Genomic DNA, 27,218 nt, shown 5'->3' on the forward strand with positions numbered 1-27,218 from the left:
TTTCGGGTAGCTGAGAATTGGGTTTAGATATGTTTTTTAAAGAAGCAATTGTTTTATCTTTGATACTTGTTACTAGTCCAAATCATGCCTTTTTAGATTGTTTTGTTACTGGAAAATTGCCTTAGTTAATAGTATGGTTTGATTAGATCTTTGATACTTGTTACTAGTCCGTCATATCTTGCTTATTAATATGTATTTGTATTGAGAAATATGAGAAAAGAGTTTTAGTTCTTTCTCTATACATTTGATGAATTTTTACCATTGAATGAATATAGAACTTTCTAACACGTAGACGATTATCTTCATATGGTACTTTGTTGAACCTATAGGGACATATCATGAGACATGTACTGTTTTTAATTAGCTTGTAAATAGTTCAAGCTCATTGGATCTATATGGTAGTGACTGTTAACAGTTGATTCTCAGAACTCGATGCTTCAACACTGAAGATTCTACTTATGCAAAATTCTAACAGGGAATGTTTAACTTGGTAAACAGGAGATCGAAGAAACCCATTCACAAAACTCCTGGGACAGAACTCATATACCCAACTCTATTCTGTGATTTAATTATCTAAAGACTCCCAAAAAAACATATGTTTTGCTGACTACTTTTTAAAAAAAAAAATTTTACATCCTTTTCTGCCAAAATCATTTCATAAGACATCACAAAACTTTTGGAATAATAATTACATGAATGAAGAATCCTAATTTGAATATACCAAGAGGTTTTGAAAGGTTTTAACTTTTTGATAGGTGTGTATGTGAGAAGGTACAGACATCGTGATAGTAATCTGATTATGTATAATTTCAACTTGTAGTATACCGCATGTAGGCTTATATTTTAGTTAAACTAAAAACTTTTATTGTAAAAATGATTATAAATATATGATATTATTTTATTTGATTTTAAATGTACAGTAAACTTCGAGTTGTATATGTTTTGTTGATATTATTTATATTGTTTAGTGTTTAAAATTATACACTTGTATTTTGATTGTTAATTTTAGAGTTTTACCTGTAGTATACCATCTTGTATTAATATCGATTTAAACCCGTCAATTCTAGGATTTTTCAGCTTGTATTAAAAATTGAATCACATCATACACATAAAAAAAACTAATATGTTATTAATTATTGTAGTATATAAGATTATAAAATTTTAAAATAAAATGTATGAAATTGAATATAAATATTCAAATTGTGACTCAGTACTCAGTATAAAATTTTCTTAAATCTATTTTTGACCCGTTATAATATTTTTTCATTTATTGAACAGTTTATATTCGTTTTTAAAAATTCAAATTATAGCATATGCGAAAAACTCTAATTATTGTTTTATAACGATGATATTATTTTTTCGCAAAAATAGAATCATATAAAGATGAGAGGTGTACTATAATAATTAATAAAAAATTAATATGATAATTTGGATATCAAATCTAATTAGTTGATTTTAATTGGTTACTTTTTTGGAAATTAATAATGTATTTCGTTTTTTAATTAAATTTAATTAATTAAATTAGTATTTGACTTTTTAATTTTTAAAGAGATGAATCAATTTACTTTTTAAATTTTATTTCTAATGGCATACCTATGTAATTACTTACAAAAAATAAGGTTATATTTAAAATGTACTTCCCAATTAATATAGTAGGATTAATAAAGAATTGATGATGTTAAAAAATAATAAAGAACCGTTTGAATGTAAACCAAATTTACTCTAGAAAAAGAACCTCTAAACCCTAACCCTAATCTTCATCCTCTTCGAACGGAACTCTCCTACACAATGGACACGAATTTTGACGACCAATCCACTTAAAAATACATTTTTGATGAAACGAATGCAAACACTTGGGCATCTGAATGATGCTGTTATGATAAGTCTCCGATAACGAATCAGACAGCTTCTCAAAACAGATTGAACAAGACTCATCGGAATCCATGGACGGTTCCACAGTTTGTTCCTCAAGCAATCTCTGAAACACATCCACCGGAGCACCACTCGACGGAGCAGAAACAGGGGATACGATAAACCGAACCTCTTTGATGACTCTCACTTTCACCGTCATGAGAAAAGGTCTTTGATAGAGAGTGTAATTAGCACGCGAAAATCGAAGAGAAGAGATTTTCTCAGCCAAAGATTCACAAATAGAAGTATCACGGTGAAGTTGACGACGAAGGAGACGGGAGAGCTGTTCTGGTAGGAAGCTACGTGGCTTCAGGAGAACATGAGAGATTGGCGACAGTGATGCCACCACGGGTGTTGTTCCAGTAACATCTTCGAGCATCTCATGGATTACTTCGTGTAGTTCGATTTGGACAGCACTTGTGAACCCTAGATTCGAAGGTAGCTTCGACATCCTCGTAGCCACTTGTAGTCTCAAAGTTTCGGTTTCCATGGTGTAGAAGAAGAAGAATGATCAAAACCCTAGTTTCGTTCGTTTGCGACAAGAAAGAGAGAACACGAAATTAAACAAAGAGAGATCGATTGTGTAAAGAGAGAAACAGAGAATGAGAGTGTAAATTGTTATCTTCAGATGATTCCTTGATTATATTTACACAGAGATTTAATATACAGAATCCAAGTTAATCTTAACCGTTAATTCATTGTTTCTTTTTTTCTGTAGTTAATCATGGCCGTTTATTGATTATTTCCTTTTTTCTGTTGTTAATCTTAACTGTCAATGGATTGTTTCCTTTTTTCTTAGTTAGATTATTGAACCGGGATTTAACCAGTAAAATAGTTTGTTAGTGGTTCGGTTTCCGGCTATTGCACCAGAATACAAACTAACCGGAACAAGCAGAGTAAATCTTCTTCTTCCTTTTTCCAATTGAGTTATTATATTTTTCGCTTCGGCTTCTCTCTCTCTCACAAGCTCCGTTATCGGAATCAAACACAGTGGGAAGAATCAAAATTGACAGATGTGATGTCAAATCTCTTCAAAACGTGAGTGTCTCTGTTTAAGTCGATTGGACTGTGTTTTGTATTGATTCGAGCATTTGAATCATCTTTCTCAGAAAATCCAACACTCTTTGCTTTAGTTATGTGATTCCCTTGGCGTTGTCTTATAGTTTGCGATTCTGTAGTTGAGTTGAATAAATAGTTTGCACCCGAATTTGTTTTCTCCGATTTAGGGATTTGATTTTGAAATTGCAGAAGAAAATTTTAAAGACAAGAGTGTTAGTTGTTGGATAGTGAGAGAATGTTTACAAATAATCAAAGACAAGAAGAACGTACTGGAAAACATGGAACACCAAGGCTTCAATATCTTCAGGTCTCTTCAATGTCTGTTTTTGAGATTTTTATAAGAATCTAAGAAGCATTGTTGGAATTGAGTTTGTCTTCTTTTTTGGTAGGAGCTTGTGAGTCAGTTTCAGAATGCAACTGATGAAGGTATTGGTTTTAGTCACATCTCTTCATGCTTCTGTTTGAACATTTAGAAAGTATTGTTGCATAAGACTGGCTTTGGTACTTTCTTGTGATTAATGTATCTTTAAGGCATTGCTGATTTGTAGTATGAATTTAAGGACTGTGTGTGGTTCATATGGAAATGTTAGGGGTACTTAAGTAGAAGATGGATTAATATACAAAATGAGCACATACGGTTCGTGTTAAACATTAGTTTATAAGCACATATCTAGGTTTCGTAGCATGTGCAAACATGACAATAGAATTAAAGTCCAACATTAGCAGTTTAAGCCTTATGGCAAATCGCTGTCATCACTTTCAAATGCATCTATAAGATTTGAGATGTAGCAAGCCTAATCTAGTATATCTCTGGTTGTTTTGTCACTTAGTTTTGTAAAGTTATATAACACGATTACTGTTTTGCATCTGCAGAAACAAAGGAGAGAATTGTAGCAAACTTGGCGAATTTTGCATATGACCCTTACAACTACACTATTTTACGTCAGGTAACCTTGAGTATGCTCATGTTCTATCGTTTTCCATAAAGAACCCTAATACTCACCTCTTTAATCTTCTCACGATGGAAATGTTACTGGTGTACTCGAGCAGCTAAATGTCTTGGAACTATTCGTAGACTGTATAACAGAGCCAAATGAGAAGCTTGTAGAATTTGGGATAGGAGGAATATGCAACGCTTGTGCCGGTAAAAAGCCTCGAATATTATGAACGTAGTCTGATACTAAACTGCTTCTTGTTGTTACCATAATTGCCATTACTGATAATCGAACCAAATGCACTTTCATGTTCTTGTGCAGAGCCAAAAAACGTTGCTACCATTGTCGAGGCTGATGGAATTCCTCTGATAATCAAATCCTTATCAAGCCCTGTCCGGAACACTGTGAGTACACCTCATTTATGTTTATCTGGTGTTTAAATTGGAAACTCAAAAGTTGTTAGATTTTTTTTGGTTTTCTAATAGGTGAACTACGCGCTTGGGGCTTTGTATTACATGTGTGACTATAACAGAGCAACGAGAGAGGAGATTTTGAGACCAGAAGTGGTGGATCTCATCGAGAGGTACGCAGCGGCTGAATCTGTCAGTGTAAGCTTTAGTAACTTGGCTAAGGCGTTTCTTGACAAGCATGTTCATGCAAACACATGAGATTCTTGAATTTTATCTTCTCTATTAAACACTTGGAATCAGCTTGAAAATACCAAAGATGACGATTTTGCCAAGAGTTTTTGTATAGCAATGGGCCAAAACGCAAACGCTACAATGAATGTTTTGAGGATTGGGAAAGCGTTATGTTGCGGCTAGTGAGAATCTAAATGAGGAATGTATAATAGATTCAGTACACTCTCTTGTTTCTCGAATCTGATTAAAATGGAATAAGACGTATGAAGAATGTGCACATAAATGTAACCATGTAATAACTAAAGAATCAATGAAGTGAGAACATACATCTTCTGCTTTCTAAGCCTTCTCTTGATTTCACTACAAAATTTACACAACAAGCAATGTTATTAAAAAAAGAAGGTCAAGTACTCATCGAAACCAATTTAGCGGCTTAACCCGATATCACAAATGATCAGTTCCAGTGTCATTAGACTTGAGCGTTAGGGAGTTTTTAAGAGGACAAAATCTATTCTGTCTTCCCGAAAACCACTATGACCGTGAGGGGGAAACAACTTCGGGAAGATGGTTAAAGGGACATACCGTTCATCGGTGGTCTAATCGATCTTTTTCTCGCAGGTTATTCTCGAGTTCTCGCACACATAAAAGTTTTTAATCGTATGAAAGTTCCCGAAAATTTGACAAAAACTTAATTTTTTACAATTATAAAATTTCATTTAAAAAAAAACTTGTTTATAATTTGCTTTCTTCCTATTAATCCTTTGATTCCTAGACTTATTTTGCTTTCTTGCTCCTAAATTAATTGAGTTGCTCTCTTGGTTCGATTTAAATTGTTTGATCGACATCGATCTGGAGTGAATTTGGAGGAAGTGTAGACCCTAAAAGGTCGTATCTCAAACTCGATGTTGGCATGTGATGCAAGAATTTGACTTACAAGTGGGTGTAGATCAAGGGTTGATGTTAATCTACTATCCGATGTAATTCGATACGTTCCATTGATGTGAGGAGGGGCCAATGTTCATGCTTAAGCCTCTAGTGTTATCACCGAACTCAAGACAATTGAATGCTGCAAGATTGTGTACTAAGAGTATGCAGACTGATTTTACGTGTCAAGACTTTCCACTGCGATTTCAACCACAGTGTACGTATGTTTTCAGTGACAATAATACGGTATTATTAATACCCGACTCTTTCACAAACTTTGGAAATTAGTTTGAGTTCAATTCAAAATCGCATTTAAAAAAATAATAAAAAAATTACATGAAACCCACAATATTTGGTATGAAATTTAATATGGTAGTTAGTAACCTCGTAGGTACAACATTCATCTTCTTGCTGCCGACATCATAATTGTTCATAAATATTTTTGAACACGTACATATAATGTTCATGGACCAAATCTGATCAGACTCCTAATTAGATGAATTGTGTGGTCGATTTTGAGATGTACTTTTTGAATCATAATTCTTTCAACTACTCGAAATAAATTTCCCTCACCATCCCAAGACTACTAGAATAGCATATTCTTAAATATAAATTATTATATAACCAAACTATTATTCTTTTTAAGATTATCACTGGATGTTACGTTGAAGTTATAAGACATGATATATATCACTCAATTTCAGAAATGAGTAGAGTTCTTAGTGCATAGTTTTTCTTAAACCTACAAGGCTACAATGAATAAAGCACGACACCATACTGTTCTCAAAATATTTGTATATAGTGGAACTCGGTTGAAACATATATATACCAGTAAAGTTATTTTTGTTTTTGTTAATAAAAGAGTAACTCGTGAACTTGAAATCAAGGAGCTAATAAAAAATTATTTTTGTTTGAATTTAACTTTTTCAAAACCTAACACGAAAATCAGAAATTCTGAGGGGTTAGAATGGTTCTCACTTGTTTACGTTTCTACGTCCAAAATACTCATTGAGTTTTCACATTCTCAAGTTTTGGAAAAATTAACAATTTCGTTTATACCACTAACATGTTTAAAACTATAATTATTCTAAAACTTTAATTATCAAGTTCATTTCGTTTAGCTAAAATTTATTCTGTTATATAGTTATTTATTGGATATAAACCCTAAATTTAGTGTTTTGATGCCACACGTAAGCTGATTTTCAAATCACAACTTTATAAATTCCCTCATTAATTTATCTTCTAATGCATCTATCAACAATAACGTTATTTATATATGTTGTCTATATCTATTAATCTAAATTTGTTACAAACAATTTAAGTCAGCACTTATCGGTTTTATGTCTACATCATACATTATGTAGGTTGTACGATGACGTGGGTTGTAGCTAGTTAGGTATAAAAATTTACTTTTAAAAGAAAAACATAATCTCCTCATCAAAAGCTTTTAATTGAATTTAATAGCCAGGGCCAAATATGCCAACAATATACACCAAAAAACATATTTGTCGCTAGAACAGTGCTAATTAAGGGACTCACATACTATTAGACATTAGTGCATGTCAGCCAATAGGCTTATTGTATTTTCAACATGTTGGCCCATGTCAGCCAATAGGCTTATAGTATTTGCTAAAAATAAAAATATATATATTTGCTCAAGTGTTGGTGTTGCATGGTTCAATATTTATCAAAACTCAAAAGAATTGTTGACTAACTTTACATATTAACAAGACTAATCATTTTTCTGGTTTGTCCTTAATTTTAAATATGTAAACCACTCATTTATGATTTCTCCAATTTAGAAAGAGTGAGATGTGAAGTTTCTCCCAAAGAAAGAAAAAAACTACAGGTAAATAAAGTGTATACTGCTTTCCAAAATATGTCGAATTATCACAAAAATAAAACGAATTTATAATTAAACATCTCGTTATGGATTTTGTATAGAAATTTATTGGCCTACAACTGTTAATAGACATATTATTTGGCATTGTACGTAATCTAGATTAGCCAAACTATATATAGAACATCATGTTTAGCTGATTTTTCAAAAAAAAAAAAAAAAAAATCATGCGTAGACGAAATGCAAGTTTTAATTTAATTTTATTGCTTTCTCTGGTTAGCTCTAGAGGTCTTTAATCCACCGATCTTAAAAAAAAATCCAACTTTCTACTTTCTCTTTCTAAATGAAACAATTCCATATTTTTCATTTCATTTATACATCATACACTTAATTAATGATATTCTCTTTCTAGTAATTAGTACATTAATTTAAATTTATCAAGAAAATGCTGTTGAACATATATAATCAATTATTATGAAATGAAATTTATAATGAAATGATTTGTTTGATAGAAAGAATAAATTATAAACTACTTAAGAGACCGACGAAGATAGCAACGACAAAACCCTAACCTTATACCAACCCTCATTTAATACCAATAAAAAAAGAGGGACAAAAAAAATCAATGCTATATAATCGAAGTATCCACTACAAAGGTTGGAGAATCCTTAAACTGACTATGAAAGCGGAAAAAGTTATGGAGAGAGAGATCGAGACAACGCCAATAGAGCCTCTTAGCCCAATGTCACATATGCTAAGTTCGCCAAATTTCTTCATTGTCATAACTTTTGGGTTTAAAACTCGATGCAACCGATCGGCCTTTGTTGATGGCATCAACAACACATTGATCAATGCTCCCAGATTCTCCAGTAAAATGGTAAAAATATTTATTTTACACGTACGTATGCATGCATATTATTATATGTAGACACATAAAAAACAAGTTTACGTAATCTACTCTTATGTGTTTTTTTTTTTCTTATAATATCAAAGAATTCACAAGTTCATTCTTCAGTATATATTCTTACAACTTGTGTTTTTTTTATTATATCAAAGAGTTTAAATTCATCACTCTCTATTTGACTATTTCTATGTATGCAACACAAGTAGCTAGATTTGTTCTAAGTTATGTCTTAGGGATCATATTATTTTTTTGTTTTGTTTTTGTTTCCAGGAGATAAATTATAAGAAAAAAGGAGAACCGGTCTGGATTCCTGTTAAACTTCGAGTAGATGATCATATTATTGTGCCGGATCTTGAATATTCCAACATTCAAAATCCTGATCAGTTCGTAGAAGACTATACTTCAAACATAGCTAATATTCCAATGGACATGTCCAAACCTCTTTGGGAATTTCATTTACTCAACATGAAGACATCAAAAGCAGAATCTTTGGCTATAGTAAAAATACATCACTCCATTGGTGATGGGATGTCTCTTATGTCCCTACTACTTGCTTGTTCACGAAAAATATCAGACCCTGACGCGCTAGTTTCTAATACCACGGCTACAAAAAAGCCAGCTGATTCCATGGCTTGGTGGTTGTTTGTTGGGTTTTGGTTTATGATAAGAGTCACCTTCACCACTATTGTTGAGTTTTCCAAGTTAATGCTTACAGTATGCTTTTTGGAAGATACCAAAAACCCTCTTATGGGTAACCCGAGTGATGGATTTCAATCTTGGAAGGTTGTCCATCGGATAATAAGTTTTGAGGATGTCAAGTTAATAAAGGACACAATGAACATGGTATATAATCACTGTTATTTAGCTTTATATTGATCATTCATTTCATTTACGTACACTAATAACTTCATAATATTCTACTTCTTTTGCAGAAGGTGAATGATGTTCTTCTTGGAATGACACAAGCAGGTCTTTCAAGATATTTGAGTAGCAAATATGGTAAATTCAATCTCCTTCTAATTTTATAAGTACCTTAAATAATACTTTTAAGCATAGACTCAAAGCTTATGTTTCATTAATTTATGTTTTCAAATTGATGAAGATAGAACGATTGAAAGAAAATAGTTGTTCGACATAGTTTTATCTTCCACCAATTATTATTTAATCGATATCTAGTCCCATCACAAAATGGTACCATCTGAAGTTATGAAAATTGAAATCAAAGTTTACGCAACCACTATTCCACATAATACTGTCATAGTATTAGTTACTCTCTTTAATTCAAAATTTGTAATATAAACTTTATAAATAAAATTTGTACGATAATTTTCTATAATTCTAAATACTTTCAAATATATTTCTATAGTATTAGAACATGCTTAATAATAGTTATAATATTTGATCACTATCGACAGATGGATCAACGGCTGAGAAGAAAAAGATCTTAGAAAAACTCCGTGTTCGTGGTGCCGTAGCTATAAACTTAAGACCAGCAACAAAGATAGAGGTGATGATAATCATTACAAATTTTACAATCATACAAAAACAACATTTCTAATAAACAAGAAAGTAAAAGTTTGATAAAGTATGAAAATGTAGGATTTGGCTGATATGATGGCGAAGGGTTCAAAGTGTAGATGGGGAAACTTCATAGGAACGGTTATATTTCCGTTGTGGGTGAAATCAGAGAAAGATCCGTTGGAGTACATTCGACGAGCCAAAGCTACGATGGATAGGAAAAAAATATCTCTGGAAGCTTTTTTTTTCTATGGAATTATTAAATTCACCTTGAAATTTTTTGGAGGAAAGGTGAAATACTAAACCAAGATATATGAGCTTATTTAAAATCAATACATTTTAGTGCATATTGCTAACTTTTTTCGATCGTAAGAACTTAATTAACAGGCAGTAGAAGCTTTTGGAAAGAGGATATTTGGTCACACATCATTGGCATTTTCAAATGTGAAAGGTCCCGATGAAGAAATAAGTTTTTTTCACCATCCGATTTCATATATCGCAGGAAGTGCATTAGTTGGAGCACAAGTAAGTATATACTCTCTTTTCGTTTAAGTATACTGGTTTACTCTTGTGAACAATTATGAAACTTTTGATGAAGTTAATTAACTAATTGTTTTTTTTAATGTTTAACAAGGCTCTCAATATCCATTTTATAAGCTACGTAGACAAGATTGTCATCAATCTAGCTGTTGACACAACAACGATTCAAGATCCTAATCGACTATGTGATGATATGGTGGAAGCACTTGAGATCATCAAATCTGCCACACAAGGGGAAATATTTCACAAAACGGAAGTTTGAAACACATCACCTGATGTTTGATCAGGGTTATGTAATATATAACTATATGAAGTTTTGTATTTGCAATGAATTTTTTTATGGAGTATGATAACCAAAATATGTGGTGAAGTGTAAGTTTGTTTGTTTGGTTTGATCTTAGGTGTTTTATGAACAGTTGGCAAAATGGTAAAAGGGCATAACAAAAGATCACCAAAAATTGAGAAAGTATCACATAATTTTTAGGCAAAAGGATTTAGGGTCTATTGCGCTTTCTTTACTAACATGTAATTAAAAAGATTTAGGGTCTATTGCCCTTGTTCACAGAATTATGAGTTTACGGTTAGAAGAAAAATCATTTTTGACAATTACATGAAGTTCTGTAGTCTGTTTCTTTCTTTAGGAAGAAACTGAGATCTCAAATAATTGGCATAGTCTTCCGCTTCGCTTCTGATTTTTCAGATTATAATTGAATTTTCATCTAACGATTTGCTTCCATGGCTTCGATTGAGGTTAGATCTGGAGGATCACGCTATGAAGTTTGTTTATTTGGTTTGATCTTAGGTGTTTTATGAACAGTTGGTGAAATGGTAAAAAAAAAAACAAATGAGAGTAGACACATGTCATAAATATAGATGGCACATGTCAGTTTAAGGTACCTTGTGTTTAGAGGTAACCCAACCTATTATATTAAATTTCTTATTGATCTACCATATATTCTTATTCTTTTGTTTTAATATAGGATTTTGTGCAAAAAAACTTTCAAAATCGCTCATTTTTGTAACTTTACCTATATTATAAATGTCCAAAAAATACAAATCAATTCCATGAAATCAAGAATAATACGCAAATATACCCCCTTTTGCAACTTTACCGATATTATAAACGTTTTCACGATCATATACATTTCTTTTTGAAAATTTTAAGATATAGTTGAACACCTCATCCCGAGGACTTTGATTTGATATATTATTTATCAAAATTTTAAATTTTGACAATAGCAAAAAAGAGCTATATTAGATATTATTTTTGACTTCATATTGTTATTTTGTATTTTTTGTACGTAAATGGTAAAATTGCGAAACAGATGACTTTGAATTTTTTTTGAATAAAACCCTTCAATAAACTTCTAGTCAAAAATATATTTCATTTGAAGTTCATACCAACTCGAGCTCCTGAAGTGAGTGACGAGCCTATAAAGATACATCATTTAGGGTTAAATTTGAATTGGTCTTCATCTATTTTTTTTTGGGTTTTATGGTACGAGCCATTTTGATATGATCCAACACTAATACATAGCCTTCTTGTTTCCTAGTTGAGCTATCTTGGTTAGAGAAAACTAAATTATTGTCCAAATTTCGTATCCCAAACATCAGTTAATTTTGGCCGTTATTGAAGTTGATTGATCGACGAAAACTTGACGATCTTTAGAGCATCTACATCGCACAAAAAAAGATAATGGATCATTAACATTAAATATAATAAAAATTAAGAAAAAACAGAGTGAATAAAAGAGACTCTGTCTTTTGTGTCTATGGGAGACATATTTTGCTCGACATCTTACGTGGCAGCATCAGATTAAGTAAATATTAAATTTTATTTAAAGACATTTTAAAAAGTTCACAAAAAATGAATTTTTCTTCCTGATTTTTTTGAGACCATTACTTTCTTTTTTGGTATTAAACAAAAATTTATTTTGTGCATAGAAAACTTTCATCCAACAAAAACCACTATCACATTTTATATTTATGTGGGACCAGAAAACATATTTTTCTTATATACTACGAACCAGTCAAACCTTATATGTTTGGAAAATCTCCTCAATTTTATAAAATGTTCAGCTTCCGAAACTCTTTACATGTTGAAAAAAATATAGTCCTTACATGTTCTCTTGTTAGTTTCTTTCATCACCCTTGATTTTTTCAGGAATTGTGATAAATCTTTGTGATACTTTGTTTTAAAAAAAAAAAAATCTTTCTGATGCCATTTCTACTTGTACTCTATTACCAATCGGCAGCATTTTCTTTTCTGGTTTCAAATTGAAATCTCTTTGGTTAGGATATATTTGAATTTCCTGGTTCCAATTTCTATAATTTCTTCAATTTCTCATAAATTCACCAAGCTTCAATGAATCCCCTAATTCAAGACTACTTCGACATTGGAGACACTCCTTGATCTTAGCTGGACTTGCCAAGTTTTGAGAAGATCGAAATAGTTGTTCCGATACACGGGGAGTCGAGGACCTTCCGATAGATATTGTTAGGCGGGAAACTCTTGTGCTCACTTAATTAGTTTGTTTGTTTTTTTGATCAAGTGATCACTTAGTTCTGTATTGGTAGTTTTACTCTGTATTTTCGTCTCCCAAAGCTTTTGATGCGTTTAATGCAAGTAAAATTGACGTAAGTGTCTCTCATCAAGGAAGCAAACGTGTTTTGTTTGTATCTTTTAGCAAATCTCCCTAAATAATTTTTGCTTGTATCAGTAGAATTAGTAGACATCGTATTAGTCTTTCACTATTTTGTGGGAAAAAATATCTACGAGAAACTTGTGTTCGTACCTACTGTCTCACTATCGTTCTCAAGGACATCATACCACAAGAGAATAACTAAAAATATAAGATCTGAAAAAAATAGAAGGGTAACAAAACAAAACAAAAATAGACAACCTCGCCGGATCGCCTCATCACCATCGCTGTTACAACGACAACATTAAGCAACATAACCTTCTATATCAACAAGTTAAAGACACAACAGAATATGATATCTTACCTAGTAGTTGAGGGAGTGAAGAATCTTCAAGTTTTACTCGCACTTGATTGAGCGGTAAATGTGACGAACAAAGAGAAGGGAAGCACAGAATCCGATTGTCCCGAGCATGAGGAAGAATCCGTAGCAGATGCAAGCCATGTAGCCAAAGAAGAAGGAAGTCTGCATGAACCCTGACATATCTGATCGTGCATAGTAGTAATACAAGCAGTAGGCATATATGAATAAGCCCGTTGATCCACCGCATAGCAATGATCTTTGCATGCAGAAGATAAAAAAAAGTCAGATTAACAATTTATAGACACACTCAAACATGGGATTCTCTTCTAGGCTAAAGCATTGATGAATCGCAATTATGCAACAAACAACGGACAAGTATATATTCCCTGAACCAGATGAATAATGGAACCAGAAGTTAAGGAAAGAGAAATGAAAACATTACCTCCACCACCACTCATGGTCTTCAGCAGCAAGTTGGAAGTACGTTAATGCAACCGTGATAAAAGCAGTGACTATAACGAGAATAAGGAAGACGATAGACAGAATACTATAGATGGTGTATATTCTGTGACCCCAAACACTGGCAAATATGTAGTAAAGCTCGATGTAAATGGCACTGAACGGTAAAAAACCAGCCATAGCCATCTGCGGAAGTGTTCTCCGGTACCAACGCATTGGTGGGATCTCTCTTGGATATTTTGTGGTACGACAAGGAGCTTGAAACTCGGATTTTCTGTTCTTCCCAGCAATACCTCCTAATATTAACAATGGTGAAGTAACCAGAGCCCATATAAGGAAAATAACCACAATTGTCCCAAATGGCAACGCTGCAGTGGCTTGGTAAGCAATCGCAACAGTATTAAGGAAGGAGAACGTGATCAAAAGAGGTCCACAGAAGAGGCTTCCAGTCAGTATAACATTCCTAACCTGTCAAGACAATCAATGAACGTCTTTCTTAATCAGTTTACTGAAATTGTAAAACTGTTCATTCAATTTGTAGAACTCCATTCATCTGGCATCAAAACCTTTTAGGCCAATATGAAAAACAGAAAAATATAAAATATATGAACCAATTGCAAATGAGAACAAGATGCACGAGATAAGCCATAGCTTTTCCTCAAACTGCTAAAATAAATGTCCAGAACTGTAAGCCAAAACCCATCATGCAAAAAGAAGTAGAAAACTCAAAAATCTAATAATCTCGTATGGCATATAAGGTCAGAACACAACTATATACATATAGTACATAACTATGATACACACATATTTTTCCATATGAAACAAAGGTAGTAAGTTTGATCAAAAACAGAGGTAGCAAAGGAACAAAACCATGTTGGTGTTCAATGCTAAACCCAATTGACTGCAGTACTGTTTGTCTACTTTTCACCAAGTATCACTTAAGAGCTTTACACAGCCACTTTTATCAGATGTGCAGAAACTATACCAGCTGATTTCACTAAATGCTACCATGGTGGAAGACGTTTGACTGAATACTTAGATATGAATTTAAAAAACAATCCTAAGACAAACAATAACCTATAAAATGGCATCCATGCTTACCCAGTTAGTTCCTTCTAGCTGGCAATAGAAAGAAGCAGCAGTATATCCGGCAATCCCTGAAGTAAGAGCATATATGACCACTAATGCAGTAAACAATGCTCCACGGTTGTAGGGATAAAAGACACCGACTAATGCAAGCATGAAGATGAAAACAGCTCTGCATACAAATAAAAAAACGTGTTACCAAGTGAAAACAGCATGCCAGGAAGAGCACCAAGAGTCGACAACTCTATGTGAAAACGTACAGTGTAAACAATTGTGTGCCAGAACCAAGGGCTGCAGCCAGCAGGGATTTGTGTTTGGGGAACCTAAATACATCACCATGGATCAATTTCCACCCAGTCTCTTCTTGGTCATCAACTGCCTCTTCATCATGTGCATACCTACGAAGTAAAAAAGCTACTAGATATATTTAAAGTCACAAATTCAATAATGCTACGCACTCTAGCTAATATCTTACTTGACAAAATCATTCTTCAAGACTCGCATGAGAATCGTCGCAAGGAAACCAGTCAAGAGAAGAACTGTGACACATGAATTAATGATGGAGAACCAGTGGATTTCCAAGTGATGTGGCATTGATGAAGCCAGTGAGTATTTCTCCATCCTCTTCTCGAATGGAATTTCAGTTTCCTTCCATCGAACTGTGTATGTGAAATCCACTTGGACTTCCTTGTCCTCAGTCAAGTCCACAAGGAAATTCTGGTCTGTCCTCACGATAATTTCGATAACACGGTCCTTATTATAGAAAATCTCAAACTGCAGATGATTGAAGAGATAATATTTATACTCAGATGGGTCAGTCTTTCCCTCCTTGACAACTTTTCCAAGGAATCCCCAAATGGGCAAGTCATCATAATACATCTGAAAGTAATAATCTTTCGCAATCACATCACGAAACTTAGCAACGTCTTCTCTACTCAACCTCTTTCTACATGCAACTTCAGAGTTCTTCTCACCCAAAAACTCAAGTTTGTAAGGTGCACTGACTAATCGATCTCCATTAAGAACTTCCCCTAGAGCCTCCTTCTTCTCCTTAACAGGAGCTGTAAAGAATATCCCTCAGCCACATAAACTTACAAAAAAATCACCTATGAAACTAAGCAATTTAACCATCCATACATACCTGATGAACAGAACGGAAGATCAAAGTATCGATATGTTTCACTGCAACACACAAAAAAAAAAAAACAGTTCGCTCAAACTAAAACATCAGAGTTCGTAATTCTCGAAAATCGGATTTCTTCACTTAAATATCCAATCATTTGTTCAATTCATGCTTCTTGTTTAAACAATTTGACCATGGATCAAAGATGATCTCCATAAGAAGCTTAAAACTACACTAACCACCAATGACATTCACTAATTAGACCTACAAATTTGTCATTCCAATTCTCACTATCCAATAATTACGAATCAGAGCTCGAGAATGTTATTATTAAGGAAATCAAATTCAAAATTCGAATCAGAAACACGAAAAGCGAAGAGATCTCCATGCAATTGAAATCAAAATCAGAAAAAAAAAACGTGAAATAACTGAAAATCGAAAGCTCAGATCTGAATAGATAAGCGGACAGACCTGGGATTATGAAACGGTCCGACTTTGTTAGCGTAAAGAGGAACATCATCACCGACCTTGTAACGGTGATCGGAGCCGTCGGAGATAACCGGAGAAACGCCGTAGAGGAAGAGGAACACCAGAAGAAGCGACGTCATCGAAGGAAGAAGTACCATTAGAAATTAGAGAGAAAGAGAGAGAGAGAGGTTTAAGCGGTTGGGTCGATGAAGATGATGAAGATCAAATTCATGATTATGAGTGAGTGATGAGAGACTGATTTTTGTTCTCCGCAATGCAAGTCATGTCAATTTTACTTTTTGTTAACGAAACCACTTTTTGTCACTTTTTCATTTTCCCAAGTTTTATTTATATATTTTGTTTTGAATTATCAATAGTAAATTTTTTTTTATTTTTTTTTGGTTAAATTGATTTATGTATAATCGATAATGATATTTTAACTATCTCACATTAGGTGTTGGGATTAGAGGAAACTAGGAGTAAAGTACACTGCAATCTTTTTGGTTTTTGTAGACATGTAAATTGCTTCAAAGAGAAGTGTAGGAGGAACTGACTGGAGGCAGCGGACAAAGCGGTATAATTTATCTGCGGTTTAGTCCATCTCATTTTTGGGCGGATAATAAACCGCTGCGGACCAAATTTATTTGTATGTAAAAACCGCTGCGGTTTTTTCTATTTTTTTTGGTCCGGACCACTGCGGACTATAATTGATGAATGGTAAATAAAAAACGGTCTGATCCGTTGACGTTTTGTCCGCCCCAACCGCCGTAACCATTCAAACCCTTTGTTAAACGATTAGTTTTTTATCAAACGTTTAAAGGATTTCTGCAACTCCATTTTAAGTCTCTTTTTATTTTGCCGTTTTAAATTTATTATTTATTGCAAATTCTCTGTTTTAAGTCTAGTTTAGTTTGTAATCAAATAAGAGTTTTACATAGAGTTCTTTTTATGCTCAACTAAAAATTGGTTATGAATTTACAACAAAACTAATATTTCGTTGTTAACCCGCTTGTAAATTATGTTACTCCATAGATGTCACGTTATTTTTACCGGTTTTATAATTCATCTCAATTTATGACTAAACCCATTAGTTTGTTTTAACTTTTATCAAATGCTAGATAATTTACCCGTGCGTATTATATACATCTCTTGTTGATAATATTTAGTAGGTATTATACACTTGTGTTTGATTTGATCTAGAAGCAAAAAATTAAACATAATTGAAATTTTTGTGTGGATATCAAAATGAGGGAAAATGGAGAACATTTTTGAATGAATGTTCCAATTTGGCAAGTTGGAGATCGTATGTGCATATATTTTTCTCCTCTAGAGACGTTTGGAACAACATTTGGCATGTCAAACCCCTTGTGTCATGGTATCCTTTGGGTTGGCACAACCGCACAAGGCTGCGATTCCAAAACACTCTTTTCACGTTGGACAGAAAAGATTGTTCCGAGACGTTGTCCACATAAAAGACAATACATAATGTGTTTTATTTCATAAATTAAGCGGCAAGTAAGTAAACGATGTAAAAGCAATAAGAGGAAAGTATTATGCATTAGGGTTCTTCGTAGTCATGAATTGTATAAGCATGTAGAAAATCATTTGTCTCTTGGTTATTTTTTATTTGAACAATCCAAACTTTTGATTTTTTTTAAAACCTTTATGGAGTAATCTCTTTCGTTTGCTTCATCTCCCAATTTAATAAAAGTCATTGGGAAAGCACAAAGTTTCGCGTGGTTTGATGTTTTGAATATTCACGTTCAGTTAAAATAAGATTATACACGAAACCTCTTCGTATTCCCTACCCCATATATAGTCCATAGGCATATTATGTAATGGTTATATCCTCGAGACTTGTAACTCTAATTATCCATCTACAGGGAAGCTCAAAAGATTAAGTCTTTATGTACCACTGGGATTTTTGTGGAGTTTGTTTTTTATCCTGCACTCATTTTCTCTCATCTTTCGTGAATTATTTCTCCAGAATCTCTAATGGATCAAGGATCAGGGAAAACAATGATCAGTGTTCTTCTTGTACATCATGTGGACAAGAAAAACGTTGTCTGGATTCAATCTGGTAGTGACTTCGTTGATTTGTTCTATAGTTTTCTTACCATGCCTTTGGGAACAATTGTGAGATTGCTTGAGCATCACGGAAGATTAAAAGAAAAGGTCAGCATAGGTTGTTTCAACAACCTTTATAAAAGTCTTGTAGACATGAGCATCGATAATTTCAGGAACGAAGCTTGTAAGCAGATGCTGGTTTACCCGAAGAGCGTGAAGGAACGTCAATGCAGAATGCTGAAGATTAACATAGACGACACAGAAGAAACCAAGTACTTTATGTGTCCAAAGTCTTTGCAAAGCCCATCATGCAGAGAGTTTTTTAGTAACTTCAATACTTCAAGATGTAGGTGTGGAAACTTGATGAACAAAGAGAGTTCGTCACCAGAAGGAGAAGAATCTGTAAGCAGATTGGGAGGTAGTTGTGATGATGATGGAGTCTTTGTCCATGGTGATGGAAATATGGCATTTATGTTGAGTGATGATTTGACAATCGAGAATTTTTCTTGGGATCTTCCCCGGAAACGTGTCAAGGATTTAGGTTGCGTTAACGTGTTCGATAAGTTAGGGGAGGGTGAACCAGAAGTTGGCTTCCGAGAGGTACTTTTATCGTGTTGTTCTCTTAGTTTTTTTTTTGGTTTAATAGAATGAAACTTTTTGACTTGTGCAATCTCAATGTATAGGCAATGACTTTGCTACGATCCTTATTCACATCAGAAACTCCATTGACAGCAACATTCTTCCCCTTTCATAGTTCGCCATATCCTTCTAAGAGAGCATATAAGGCATCGAGTCCATGCGATTCGGTTTTAGGCCAAGTATTGTCTTTCAAAGTGTATTTGAGTAAGGAGGACAACAAGAAGGTTATTTACGCTGAATGTGGTGAAGGCTTTATTGATCTTCTTTGCATGTTTCTTGTTCTTCCTCTTGGGTATATATGTCAGATCTCTAGTAGGGATGGTGATGATGATGATGGTCTGGGGTGTATCGGTAACTTGTTCAGAAGCTTCAAAGGCTTAAGTGGTGACGAAATAACCATTCCTTGGTATTACAATTGTAGAAAGAATCTTCTTGGCATCACGGTCCAAAAGCCGCCGAGTTTGTTCAATTGCATTTCTTATTTGGAAGATAATGGTATGGCTGGAGATTGCGAGGATAGTAGGCTCAAGAAAGTAAGACCAATGGATCCAAAAGCTGAGATCAGTGGCCAATCAAGAAGTAGTAGTGGTGGGTTTGTGAAGAGTAACAAGAAGTTTCTTGTGACAGATGATCTTATAATCACTCCACTGAATTCAGATCTTACTATGAGGGAGCTAAAGAAACTGAAGATAAGTTTCGATGAAGTCAACATCAAAGAGATAACTATCGGTAAAACAGAGGTATGCATAAATATTTAGTCTTTTCTTGTCCCATAAGTTACTACAAGATATGGCTAACTCATTGTCTCTATCTAAATACAGGCTACCAATTTATTGAAAGCTTCCTTTGTGACATCCTTTGCATTAACCAATGGTCTCTCGGACTTGCTGTCGAAGAAGCTGGAAGGGTAAACTCAACAATTCTATTGGCAAGAATTCTTAGCTTTTGGAAAACTTGTCTCCGTTGTCACTTTCATCTACCTTATGTGTGTTTCTCTAAAGTTTCAGGCTTGTTTTTGTTACTTGGCTTCAGTTTTTGAGAATTGAATAATTTAATGATCATCATCATTCATCATCAAATATGAGTTCGGCGTTTGCAAAGGATAGCTTAATTGAGAAGTTTTTCCAAGAAATAAGTAGTGTGGGCATATTAACCGAACCAAACCAAACAAAACTCAAACCGATCCAAACCGAACCAAAATCTACACACAACCCATTTCAGTTTGGTTTGGTTTGAAATCGAACCAAACCAATAACCCGAACTGTTTTCCAATTTCTAATTAATTTACTGAAATAATAATAATACGTCTCTAAATTCTAAATCCATGCTTCCTACTCTTTTTAATATTACTATTTAGTATAAATTAAGTTTACTTAATTATTTTAGTTTCAAAATATTTAATTCTAAGCTACAATTTTACAAGCTATAAAAAATAAAACTTGCTTGATATAAAATGTTAGTAACACAATTCCACTTTCTAGCTTTATATAAATTAATTAAATATGACTATTGTTGGTAAAACAAATTATAATAGTCCAATCCGAATTGAAACCAAACCGAACCAAAACTAAACTGAAATACACCTAACCAAACCGAACCAAAGACTTCGGTTCGAGTTTGGCTACAACTTTCATAAACCCAAACTAAATAGACCAAACCGAACCCAAACCAAATCTAAAAATAAACCGAAATGTCCACCTCTCAAATAACAAACACATTAACTAACTTATAATTGAACAAGAATTAAGATTGATTCACTTAAATTCAAACATGTATTCAACCTTATTTTCCAAGGCCTAAAATCCCCAAAAATCCTTGATTTTTAGATTTTGCTCAAACCCCTAAAAAGATTCTAAAATCCTATAATTCAAACATGTCTTCAACTTTGATTTCCAAGACCTAAAACCCCCTAAAAGCCTTAAAATCCTTGATGACTTCGATTTTGATTATCTGTTTCTACTGACCCTTGATTTTTACCTATAATCTCTACGTGGGCTATTTGCCGAAGATTACTCCTCATTCTCCCCCATACGCAAAACCACAAGTGGGTTTCTATCCACGTTATTAAAGACCTTTCATTTCTTACCAAATAACCCACTAATATTGATGTGTGTGTGATGTTCCATGTCAATCTTTTATCTTTAAAGATCACACGTTTGCTGTAAGTGGACAACGATCGCCTGTAGTATTTTAGGATCGAACTCCACACAGAGAGAAATAGTTTAAACGAATCTGTAATAAGAGAGTAAAGCTAGGGAAAATCAATAAAAAAGGGTTTGCTGTTGGTGTCACGATTGCAAAATAAAGTAAATAGCAAGTAAGACAAGAGTTGGGCTTTCAAGGGATCAAGACTCGGACATGCGAAACACTAATGATCGACTAACCCTAGGCTATAGGTGAAAGTCGGCTAAAATCCTTATACTCCGTTATTCAACTTTCGTAGGCAAAGACGTATATATCAAACAAATAAGATCAAGTTCGATTCTACAACGAAACACATAAAATAATGTGTAATATGTGCAACATATCTTATATCAACGCGTAATCATTATTACGATCCAACAGAAAGACACGCCTAAAAATTCACAATTTGGTCAAATGCTTTTAGTTTAAAAAGTCAGAAAATCAGCATATTTAAAGCATTTTAGGTTTTTGGAGAAAAATATTGGATTACAACACTATATTGATATCTCAAAGTAAAAAACATGAGCGTTAGATCTGGATTAAAATAGCATTATAATGTTATGCATGGACATGAACAATAAGGATCAAATTCTTTTGGTATTGGATGTATAATATCGTTTAGTAACATTAATTTTTTTTATCAAAACATTATATTAGGTCATGATACTATCATCTGATATTTTCATATATTAAGACAATATAATATTTATATTATTACAATATTACATAAAAATTATTTTTAAATTTTAGTCATTTAACATTATAGCCACTATTAACAGTTTTAACATTTTTATTATTTCTTACCAAGACAAAAGTCAATACTACACTTAACTAATTCAATTCATATATAGTATTATTGTAGACAAAATTTCAAAATATAATTCAATAAAATTATCTACTTATTCATATTTAAGAACACATTGTTCAATAAAATAAAATAACTAAAATAGTATATGATACCAATAAACCCACATAACTTGTAGGTCGATTTCTAGTAACTAGTAATTAACCGGTTCGACCACATATAGTGGATGTACTAATGCTTTGCAAATCAAAGTACCAACCAAATCATACATTCAAACAAAAGAAAAGATAAACCAAAATAGAAAAGAGTAAAATATGGTGATGAAGTGGCCAGGAAGAGATAGTTAAGTCTACTCAATGCCTCAAGCAAACTTGTAGGCTCCTCCACGAGCAATCTCTACGTTAATGATCTGACCATCAAATTCAGCACTATTCAGTTCCATTACTTAGTCAAGCATGTTTTCTTCACTAATAAAGGTCAAAAATGCGTAATTGTATGAGAGGTTACTAACTACTTTGACTTGCACAATAGGACCGTAGCAGCGGAAGATATTCCCCATATAGACAGCGTCCATCATATCGAGAACAAGTTGAATGTGGATTATCTCCAAACTATATAACTGTTGTAGTTAATTATATTGTACTGAACTTGCGCCTTCAAAATATTCATGTTGATTTTCTGTTGATTTCTTATTATTTACAATTATTATTTTACTGCAAAATCATGATCATAATAATTAGGATAGAACATAATTGTATGTTTATTTCTATAATATAACACATCTTTTTTTTTATTACTCACATGTTTTCAGTACTTGTGTAACTTGTGTAACTACACTTAACACCCTTGATTAGTTTTAACTAAATATTATTTTTAATTCATTTTTAATTAAAAATTAAATAAAAAAACACTGATTATACATATCATCAATCTATATCATTAACATAATCCACGTCATTACTCATCTGAAACCGCATAACGTTACGGTTTCATTTCTTTTGCCATTTTATTGTTCATTAGCGGAAAAAAAAATTGTCGCTTTCTTTCTCTATCTCTCTTGACGAAACAACTCGTTACCCTAACTCCTTCGCCGTTTTCTCTTTTTTCGTTTGTTCCGGCCGAAATTCTTACGTCGGAGTCGCATTTCTGGTATCGTGAAGTCACATCCCTGTCGCAGTCGCATTTGAACTGAACTTCTCTAAGTTCCGGTGAGTATATTTCCGGTAAGTAAGAATCCGACATCTAAGTTCAATCGCAAGTGATTCGCGTCACTGAAATAGTTTTTCGATGCTTAATGATGGTTTTTAACGATGCTTAAAGCTGGTTTTTAACGTCGTCGTTGATTGACATATGGTGGCCGATTTGTTAGCTCTATTTGATTTGATGGCTGAGTTACTTTTTGTTTGCCGACTGATTTATGATTTATCAATTCATCTGTGTCTGAGTTTGTTATATGCTGTGATTGAGTTATGGTTTAACCTTACATCTGTGGCTGAGTTTCTGTTATATGATGGCTGAGTTTGTATGTTATGGCTGAGTTTCTGTTATGATATGGCTGAGTTTGGTTTATGTTTTGACTGAGTTGTTGTTATGTTATGGTTTGACTGAGTTTCTGTTACGATATGACTGAGTTAGATTTATGTTATGGCTGAGTTATGTTATGTGTGGCTGAGATAGGTTTATGTTATGACTGAGTTATGTTATCTATGGCTGAGTTAGGTTTATGTTTTGCCTGAGTTATGATGAGTTTGTTTTATGTTATGGCTGAGTTATTGAATGCTTACGGCTGATTTATGGTTTATCAGATGTCTGAAGACCAAGCAAGGGATTACCCTCCAAGTCTTTACCCAGAGGGGGATTCTAATCTGGAGGGTAAAGCCACTAATCACAACATAAAGCTGGGAGATTTCCCTGCAATTAGAGAATCAATAGGAAAAGATATATGGGAAGAACTGAAAGAGACACCGCTTGGGTTAATTGCTAAGCTTGTTGATAGTCATTTTGTATGGTTTGGTAAGACTGTACATTATCTACTATGCAGACAATTGAGAATACGCAAGAAGGAGCTTTGGTGTATCGTGGCTGGTCAACCCATCCAGTTTGGATTGAACAAATTTCGATATATCATGGGTTTAAACACAGATCAACTGCCTACAGAAAAGTTTGAGCGTGAAGCGGACTACAAAGCATTCTTCAGGGAATTTCGTGTGCCAACCGGTGAAGGACCTAAGTTAGAAGAACTTAGGGAAGGCTTAGTAATGTGCAGAGCTTGGCCTCCTGAAAAACGTAGATGGTTTGGGTTATTGACTCTTCTATCCATTGGAATTTATGGCTTGCATCCTAACTCTAGGATACCATTTGAGAGCGCCAGAAGAGTTTTCGATGACGAAGCCATGAAGACTTATCCATGGGGTCGGGCAGCATTTGAAGCCCTCGTCGTTTCTATAAAGTTGTTGAGGCCTATAGGCAAGACGTACACCGTCAATGGTATGGCTTTCGTGTTGCAGGCTTGGGCGTATGATTCAATCATCATCATCGGCGAGCGTTTTGGGAACGTAGTTAAAGCGGATGAGATTCTGTGCTTAGATGGGGTGGCAACAGTACCCGTGCAACAATAGAATCAGCCATTGCTGAAGATATCAAAGCGAATGGTGGTGAGGTACGGTTTTGGCTCTGTTATGATAGTTATTGACTAAGTTATGTTCTGTTTTTTATCAAATATTTATGTTACGGCTGAGTTGTGCTCTCTTATCACTGAGTTAATGTTCTGTTTTTTTTGTCAAGTATGTTATGTGACGGCTGAGTTATGATCTGTGAACGCTGAGTTATGTTCTCTTTTTTGGCAAATATGTTATGTGACAGCTGAGTTATGTTCTGTAATAGCTGAGTTATGTTATGTGACGGCTGAGTTATATTCTGTAATGGCTGAGTTATATGATGTGACGCTTGAGTTATACTATGGCTGAGTTAAACATACTGATGGGTTTTATTATCTCTTGTGTTGTAGCTGCGTGTGCGTAAAATGGTTCTAAAGGCTTAGTTAAGCGAGCTGTTCCATTCTTGGCCAGACCAATTAGCAGACCCAGCACTCGATCACTTGATCGAAGACATACACGAGCTTAAGCTTGTTAAAGGTTATTGGGATGTGAAAACGAGTGAGAAGAAGAAGAAACTCGTAAAAGATAATGATGCAGATGTGTCTGAATCTCCCGCAAAGAAGCAGAAAGTCTCTCTGAATCTCCCGCAAAGAAGCAGAAAGTCTCTCGTGAGAAAGATGCCCAAAAGAAGAAGAAGAATAAGAAGAAGGAAGTAGCTGTCGAATCTGATGAGGACGAGGACGAGCAGGATGTTCGGGGAGAACAGCAGTCGCTCGTGGATGTGGTGTCCAACTTGATCTCTCCCTTAAGCTCAAGGTTTGACACCGTTGATAATAGCATCAAAGTAATGTCCTCCCGTTTGGAGGTGATTGGAGTTCAAGTAGAATCGAGGATTGATGCAAAGTTTGAAAGAAGGTTTGCATCTATTGAGAACGAGGTCAAACACATGAAAGAGCATCTGAAGGGCATAGCTGACGCATAATTAAACTCTAGTTTAATTAGAGATATGTTTTTAACCAAAGGGCGGCAAGGCTACCTTAAACCCCAAACTCAACAGACACCAGAAGGTTCAAGGAAACCTACAAATAACCAATCTGTTACTAGTCCTCCTCCAGTAAGCTAATGGCTGAGTTATTACTTTGATTTAGTTACGACTGACTTATCTTCATATTATACAACTGAGTTATAACTTTTATTTAGTTATGACTGCGTGATCTGCATATTATACGACTGAGTTATACCTTTTATTTAGTTATTGTTGAGTTATATATATACATAGGCCTGAGTTTTCGTTATTTAACGCCTGCGTTTTCTTTACGTTTATGGAGTCAAAAGAAGTTGTAGTGGTAGAGAAGGATGCTGATATTGCTGAGGTTGGGGTTAGTAGGAATCTTGATGGAGAATTTGCTAAGGCCACTGATGGAAACCGTTCTGATATTGATTTCATTGAGACGTCTCCTGTCAACCGCCGTTTAGGCTCTATGACGGCGGGAAGGAGAATTTCCTAAGCGAAGGCATCACCAAAGAAGAAAGGTAATGTTAAGGAGAAAACATTAAATGATCTAATCGTGAAAGAATCAGGCAGAAGAGGAAGAAAGGCTGGTACAAAGCCACCTACAAAGGTGCCTACAAAGGTGCCTCTAAAGGTGACAATAAAAAAGCTAAAATCATCTGAGGAAGCCAAGGAAAAATCTGACGGTGATACTTTTTCTGTCCCCAAGAATAAGCCTGAGGTAGCCAAGGAAAAAACTGACGGTGAGAGGGTAGCTGATGATGATTCTATACTTGATATTACTGACTAGTGGGTAGCTGAAGATAATCGCCTGCTACCTGAGTCTGATGAAGATGAGGAGGAAACCATTAGGCTGCGGAGAGTAAAAGCTGTGAGGAGAAAAACTGTTAAGCTGGCCCTGAATGGGAGGTCATTGATTAAACTCGATGAAATGACCACTATAATTTTTTCAGTAATTGGACATCTCTGATAAACTGTCCGTTATTGTGAGAAATAACCTTGTCGTTAGGAAGAAAGGATGAGACGTGTAAATGATGAAGCTGCTGCGGGACAAGGACGGCGCGGACGGCCCTCTGTGCATAAAAAACAAAGTCAACTCATTGATTCTACACAAATATAAAGAATTAAATTTGTATGTAGAAGATAATGCTCCTTACCCATCTCCAAATTATATAACTGTTGTAGTTAATTTTATTGTACTGAACTTGCGCCTTTAAAATATTCATGTTGATTTCATGTTGATTTCTTTCTATTTACAATTATTATTTTATTGCAAATTCATGATCATAATAAGGACAATGAATTAAATTAAAACTATGATTCCAATAATAAATAGAGATGAATTGTTTACCAAGTGGAATTTGGCATTCTTAAAATCTCCGAATTTAAGAATATCTTTTAAGGTCTTACTTATGTAAAGTGGATCCTGAACGAATTCTTCATAAGTCTTAAGATCATTTCCATTATAAATCTCTATTTCTTCCTCAAAAATAGAGCATGATG

The 27,218-nt window shown here is 34.1% G+C and overlaps 5 protein-coding genes, 1 long non-coding RNA gene and 1 pseudogene across 13 annotated transcripts; 5 read left to right on the forward strand and 2 right to left on the reverse strand.

The window, feature by feature from the left end:
* Positions 1–1,750: 1,750 nt before the first annotated feature.
* On the reverse strand, positions 1,751–2,401 carry AT5G37280 (RING/U-box superfamily protein; the record flags this gene model as incomplete). Its single annotated transcript, NM_123087.1, has 1 exon — positions 1,751–2,401. One exon carries the CDS (start codon positions 2,399–2,401, stop codon positions 1,751–1,753), a length of 651 nt encoding a protein of 216 aa, NP_198544.1.
* Positions 2,402–2,816: 415 nt separating this feature from the next.
* AT5G37290 (ARM repeat superfamily protein) lies at positions 2,817–4,886 on the forward strand. Of its 3 annotated transcripts, NM_123088.4 has the most exons (7): positions 2,817–2,949; positions 3,160–3,277; positions 3,360–3,396; positions 3,844–3,917; positions 4,021–4,114; positions 4,227–4,309; positions 4,391–4,882. In NM_123088.4, exons 2-7 carry the CDS (start codon positions 3,206–3,208, stop codon positions 4,571–4,573), a joined length of 543 nt encoding a protein of 180 aa, NP_198545.1. In that variant the 5' UTR covers positions 2,817–2,949; positions 3,160–3,205; the 3' UTR covers positions 4,574–4,882. The 3 variants fall into 3 exon arrangements, with proteins under 3 accessions (NP_198545.1, NP_001331399.1, NP_001318685.1); NM_001344177.1 differs by having other exon boundaries at positions 2,841–2,949; positions 4,227–4,886; NM_001344176.1 differs by having other exon boundaries at positions 2,846–3,277; positions 4,391–4,866.
* Positions 4,887–5,346: 460 nt separating this feature from the next.
* On the forward strand, positions 5,347–5,705 carry AT5G05475. The gene has a single exon (NR_142842.1). It is a non-coding gene; the product is annotated as an other RNA (long non-coding RNA).
* Positions 5,706–7,901: 2,196 nt separating this feature from the next.
* WSD1 (O-acyltransferase (WSD1-like) family protein) lies at positions 7,902–10,872 on the forward strand. Of its 4 annotated transcripts, none has more exons than NM_001344180.1 (7): positions 7,902–8,187; positions 8,485–9,057; positions 9,147–9,213; positions 9,630–9,721; positions 9,814–10,023; positions 10,120–10,257; positions 10,367–10,872. In NM_001344180.1, the coding sequence occupies exons 1-7, from the start codon at positions 7,936–7,938 to the stop codon at positions 10,532–10,534; spliced, it is 1,500 nt and encodes a 499-aa protein (NP_001331809.1). In that variant the 5' UTR covers positions 7,902–7,935; the 3' UTR covers positions 10,535–10,872. The 4 variants fall into 4 exon arrangements, with proteins under 4 accessions (NP_001331809.1, NP_001331810.1, NP_001331811.1 ...); NM_123089.3 differs by having other exon boundaries at positions 7,972–8,187; positions 10,367–10,757; NM_001344179.1 differs by having other exon boundaries at positions 9,630–10,023.
* A 2,059-nt stretch (positions 10,873–12,931) lies between these two features.
* AT5G37310 (Endomembrane protein 70 protein family) lies at positions 12,932–16,733 on the reverse strand. 2 transcript variants are annotated; one of them, NM_123090.4, is made up of 8 exons: positions 16,415–16,733; positions 15,962–16,002; positions 15,296–15,881; positions 15,081–15,218; positions 14,836–14,992; positions 13,718–14,202; positions 13,279–13,531; positions 12,932–13,201 (listed from the first exon to the last, which is right to left on the reverse strand). In NM_123090.4, exons 1-7 carry the CDS (start codon positions 16,567–16,569, stop codon positions 13,312–13,314), a joined length of 1,782 nt encoding a protein of 593 aa, NP_198547.3. In that variant the 5' UTR covers positions 16,570–16,733; the 3' UTR covers positions 12,932–13,201; positions 13,279–13,311. The 2 variants fall into 2 exon arrangements, with proteins under 2 accessions (NP_198547.3, NP_001330448.1); NM_001344181.1 differs by having other exon boundaries at positions 12,967–13,531; positions 16,415–16,719.
* Positions 16,734–18,406: 1,673 nt separating this feature from the next.
* On the forward strand, positions 18,407–20,193 carry AT5G37320 (hypothetical protein (DUF674); the record flags this gene model as incomplete). Its single annotated transcript, NM_123091.2, has 3 exons — positions 18,407–19,078; positions 19,162–19,857; positions 19,939–20,193. 3 exons carry the CDS (start codon positions 18,407–18,409, stop codon positions 20,026–20,028), a joined length of 1,458 nt encoding a protein of 485 aa, NP_198548.1. The 3' UTR covers positions 20,029–20,193.
* Positions 20,194–23,911: 3,718 nt separating this feature from the next.
* On the forward strand, positions 23,912–26,503 carry AT5G37330 (annotated as a pseudogene; the record flags this gene model as incomplete). The annotated part of the gene is made up of 1 exon: positions 23,912–26,503.
* Positions 26,504–27,218: the final 715 nt, after the last annotated feature.

This window comes from Arabidopsis thaliana, chromosome 5 (genome assembly GCF_000001735.4).
Source record: "Arabidopsis thaliana chromosome 5, partial sequence".
NCBI lineage: Eukaryota > Viridiplantae > Streptophyta > Magnoliopsida > Brassicales > Brassicaceae > Arabidopsis > Arabidopsis thaliana.

Coding starts and splice junctions, on each gene's coding strand:
- AT5G37290 (NM_123088.4), top strand. CDS start 3,206: ATGTTTACAAATAATCAAAGACAAGAAGAACGTACTGGAAAACATGGA. Junction 3,278..3,359: donor CAAGGCTTCAATATCTTCAG/GTCTCTTCAATG, acceptor CTTTTTTGGTAG/GAGCTTGTGAGTCAGTTTCA. Junction 4,115..4,226: donor AATATGCAACGCTTGTGCCG/GTAAAAAGCCTC, acceptor GTTCTTGTGCAG/AGCCAAAAAACGTTGCTACC.
- WSD1 (NM_001344180.1), top strand. CDS start 7,936: ATGCTATATAATCGAAGTATCCACTACAAAGGTTGGAGAATCCTTAAA. Junction 8,188..8,484: donor CCAGATTCTCCAGTAAAATG/GTAAAAATATTT, acceptor TTTTGTTTCCAG/GAGATAAATTATAAGAAAAA. Junction 9,214..9,629: donor ATATTTGAGTAGCAAATATG/GTAAATTCAATC, acceptor CACTATCGACAG/ATGGATCAACGGCTGAGAAG.
- AT5G37310 (NM_123090.4), bottom strand. CDS start 16,569: ATGGTACTTCTTCCTTCGATGACGTCGCTTCTTCTGGTGTTCCTCTTC. Junction 15,882..15,961: donor TCTTCCGTTCTGTTCATCAG/GTATGTATGGAT, acceptor TATTCTTTACAG/CTCCTGTTAAGGAGAAGAAG. Junction 13,532..13,717: donor GACCATGAGTGGTGGTGGAG/GTAATGTTTTCA, acceptor CTGCATGCAAAG/ATCATTGCTATGCGGTGGAT.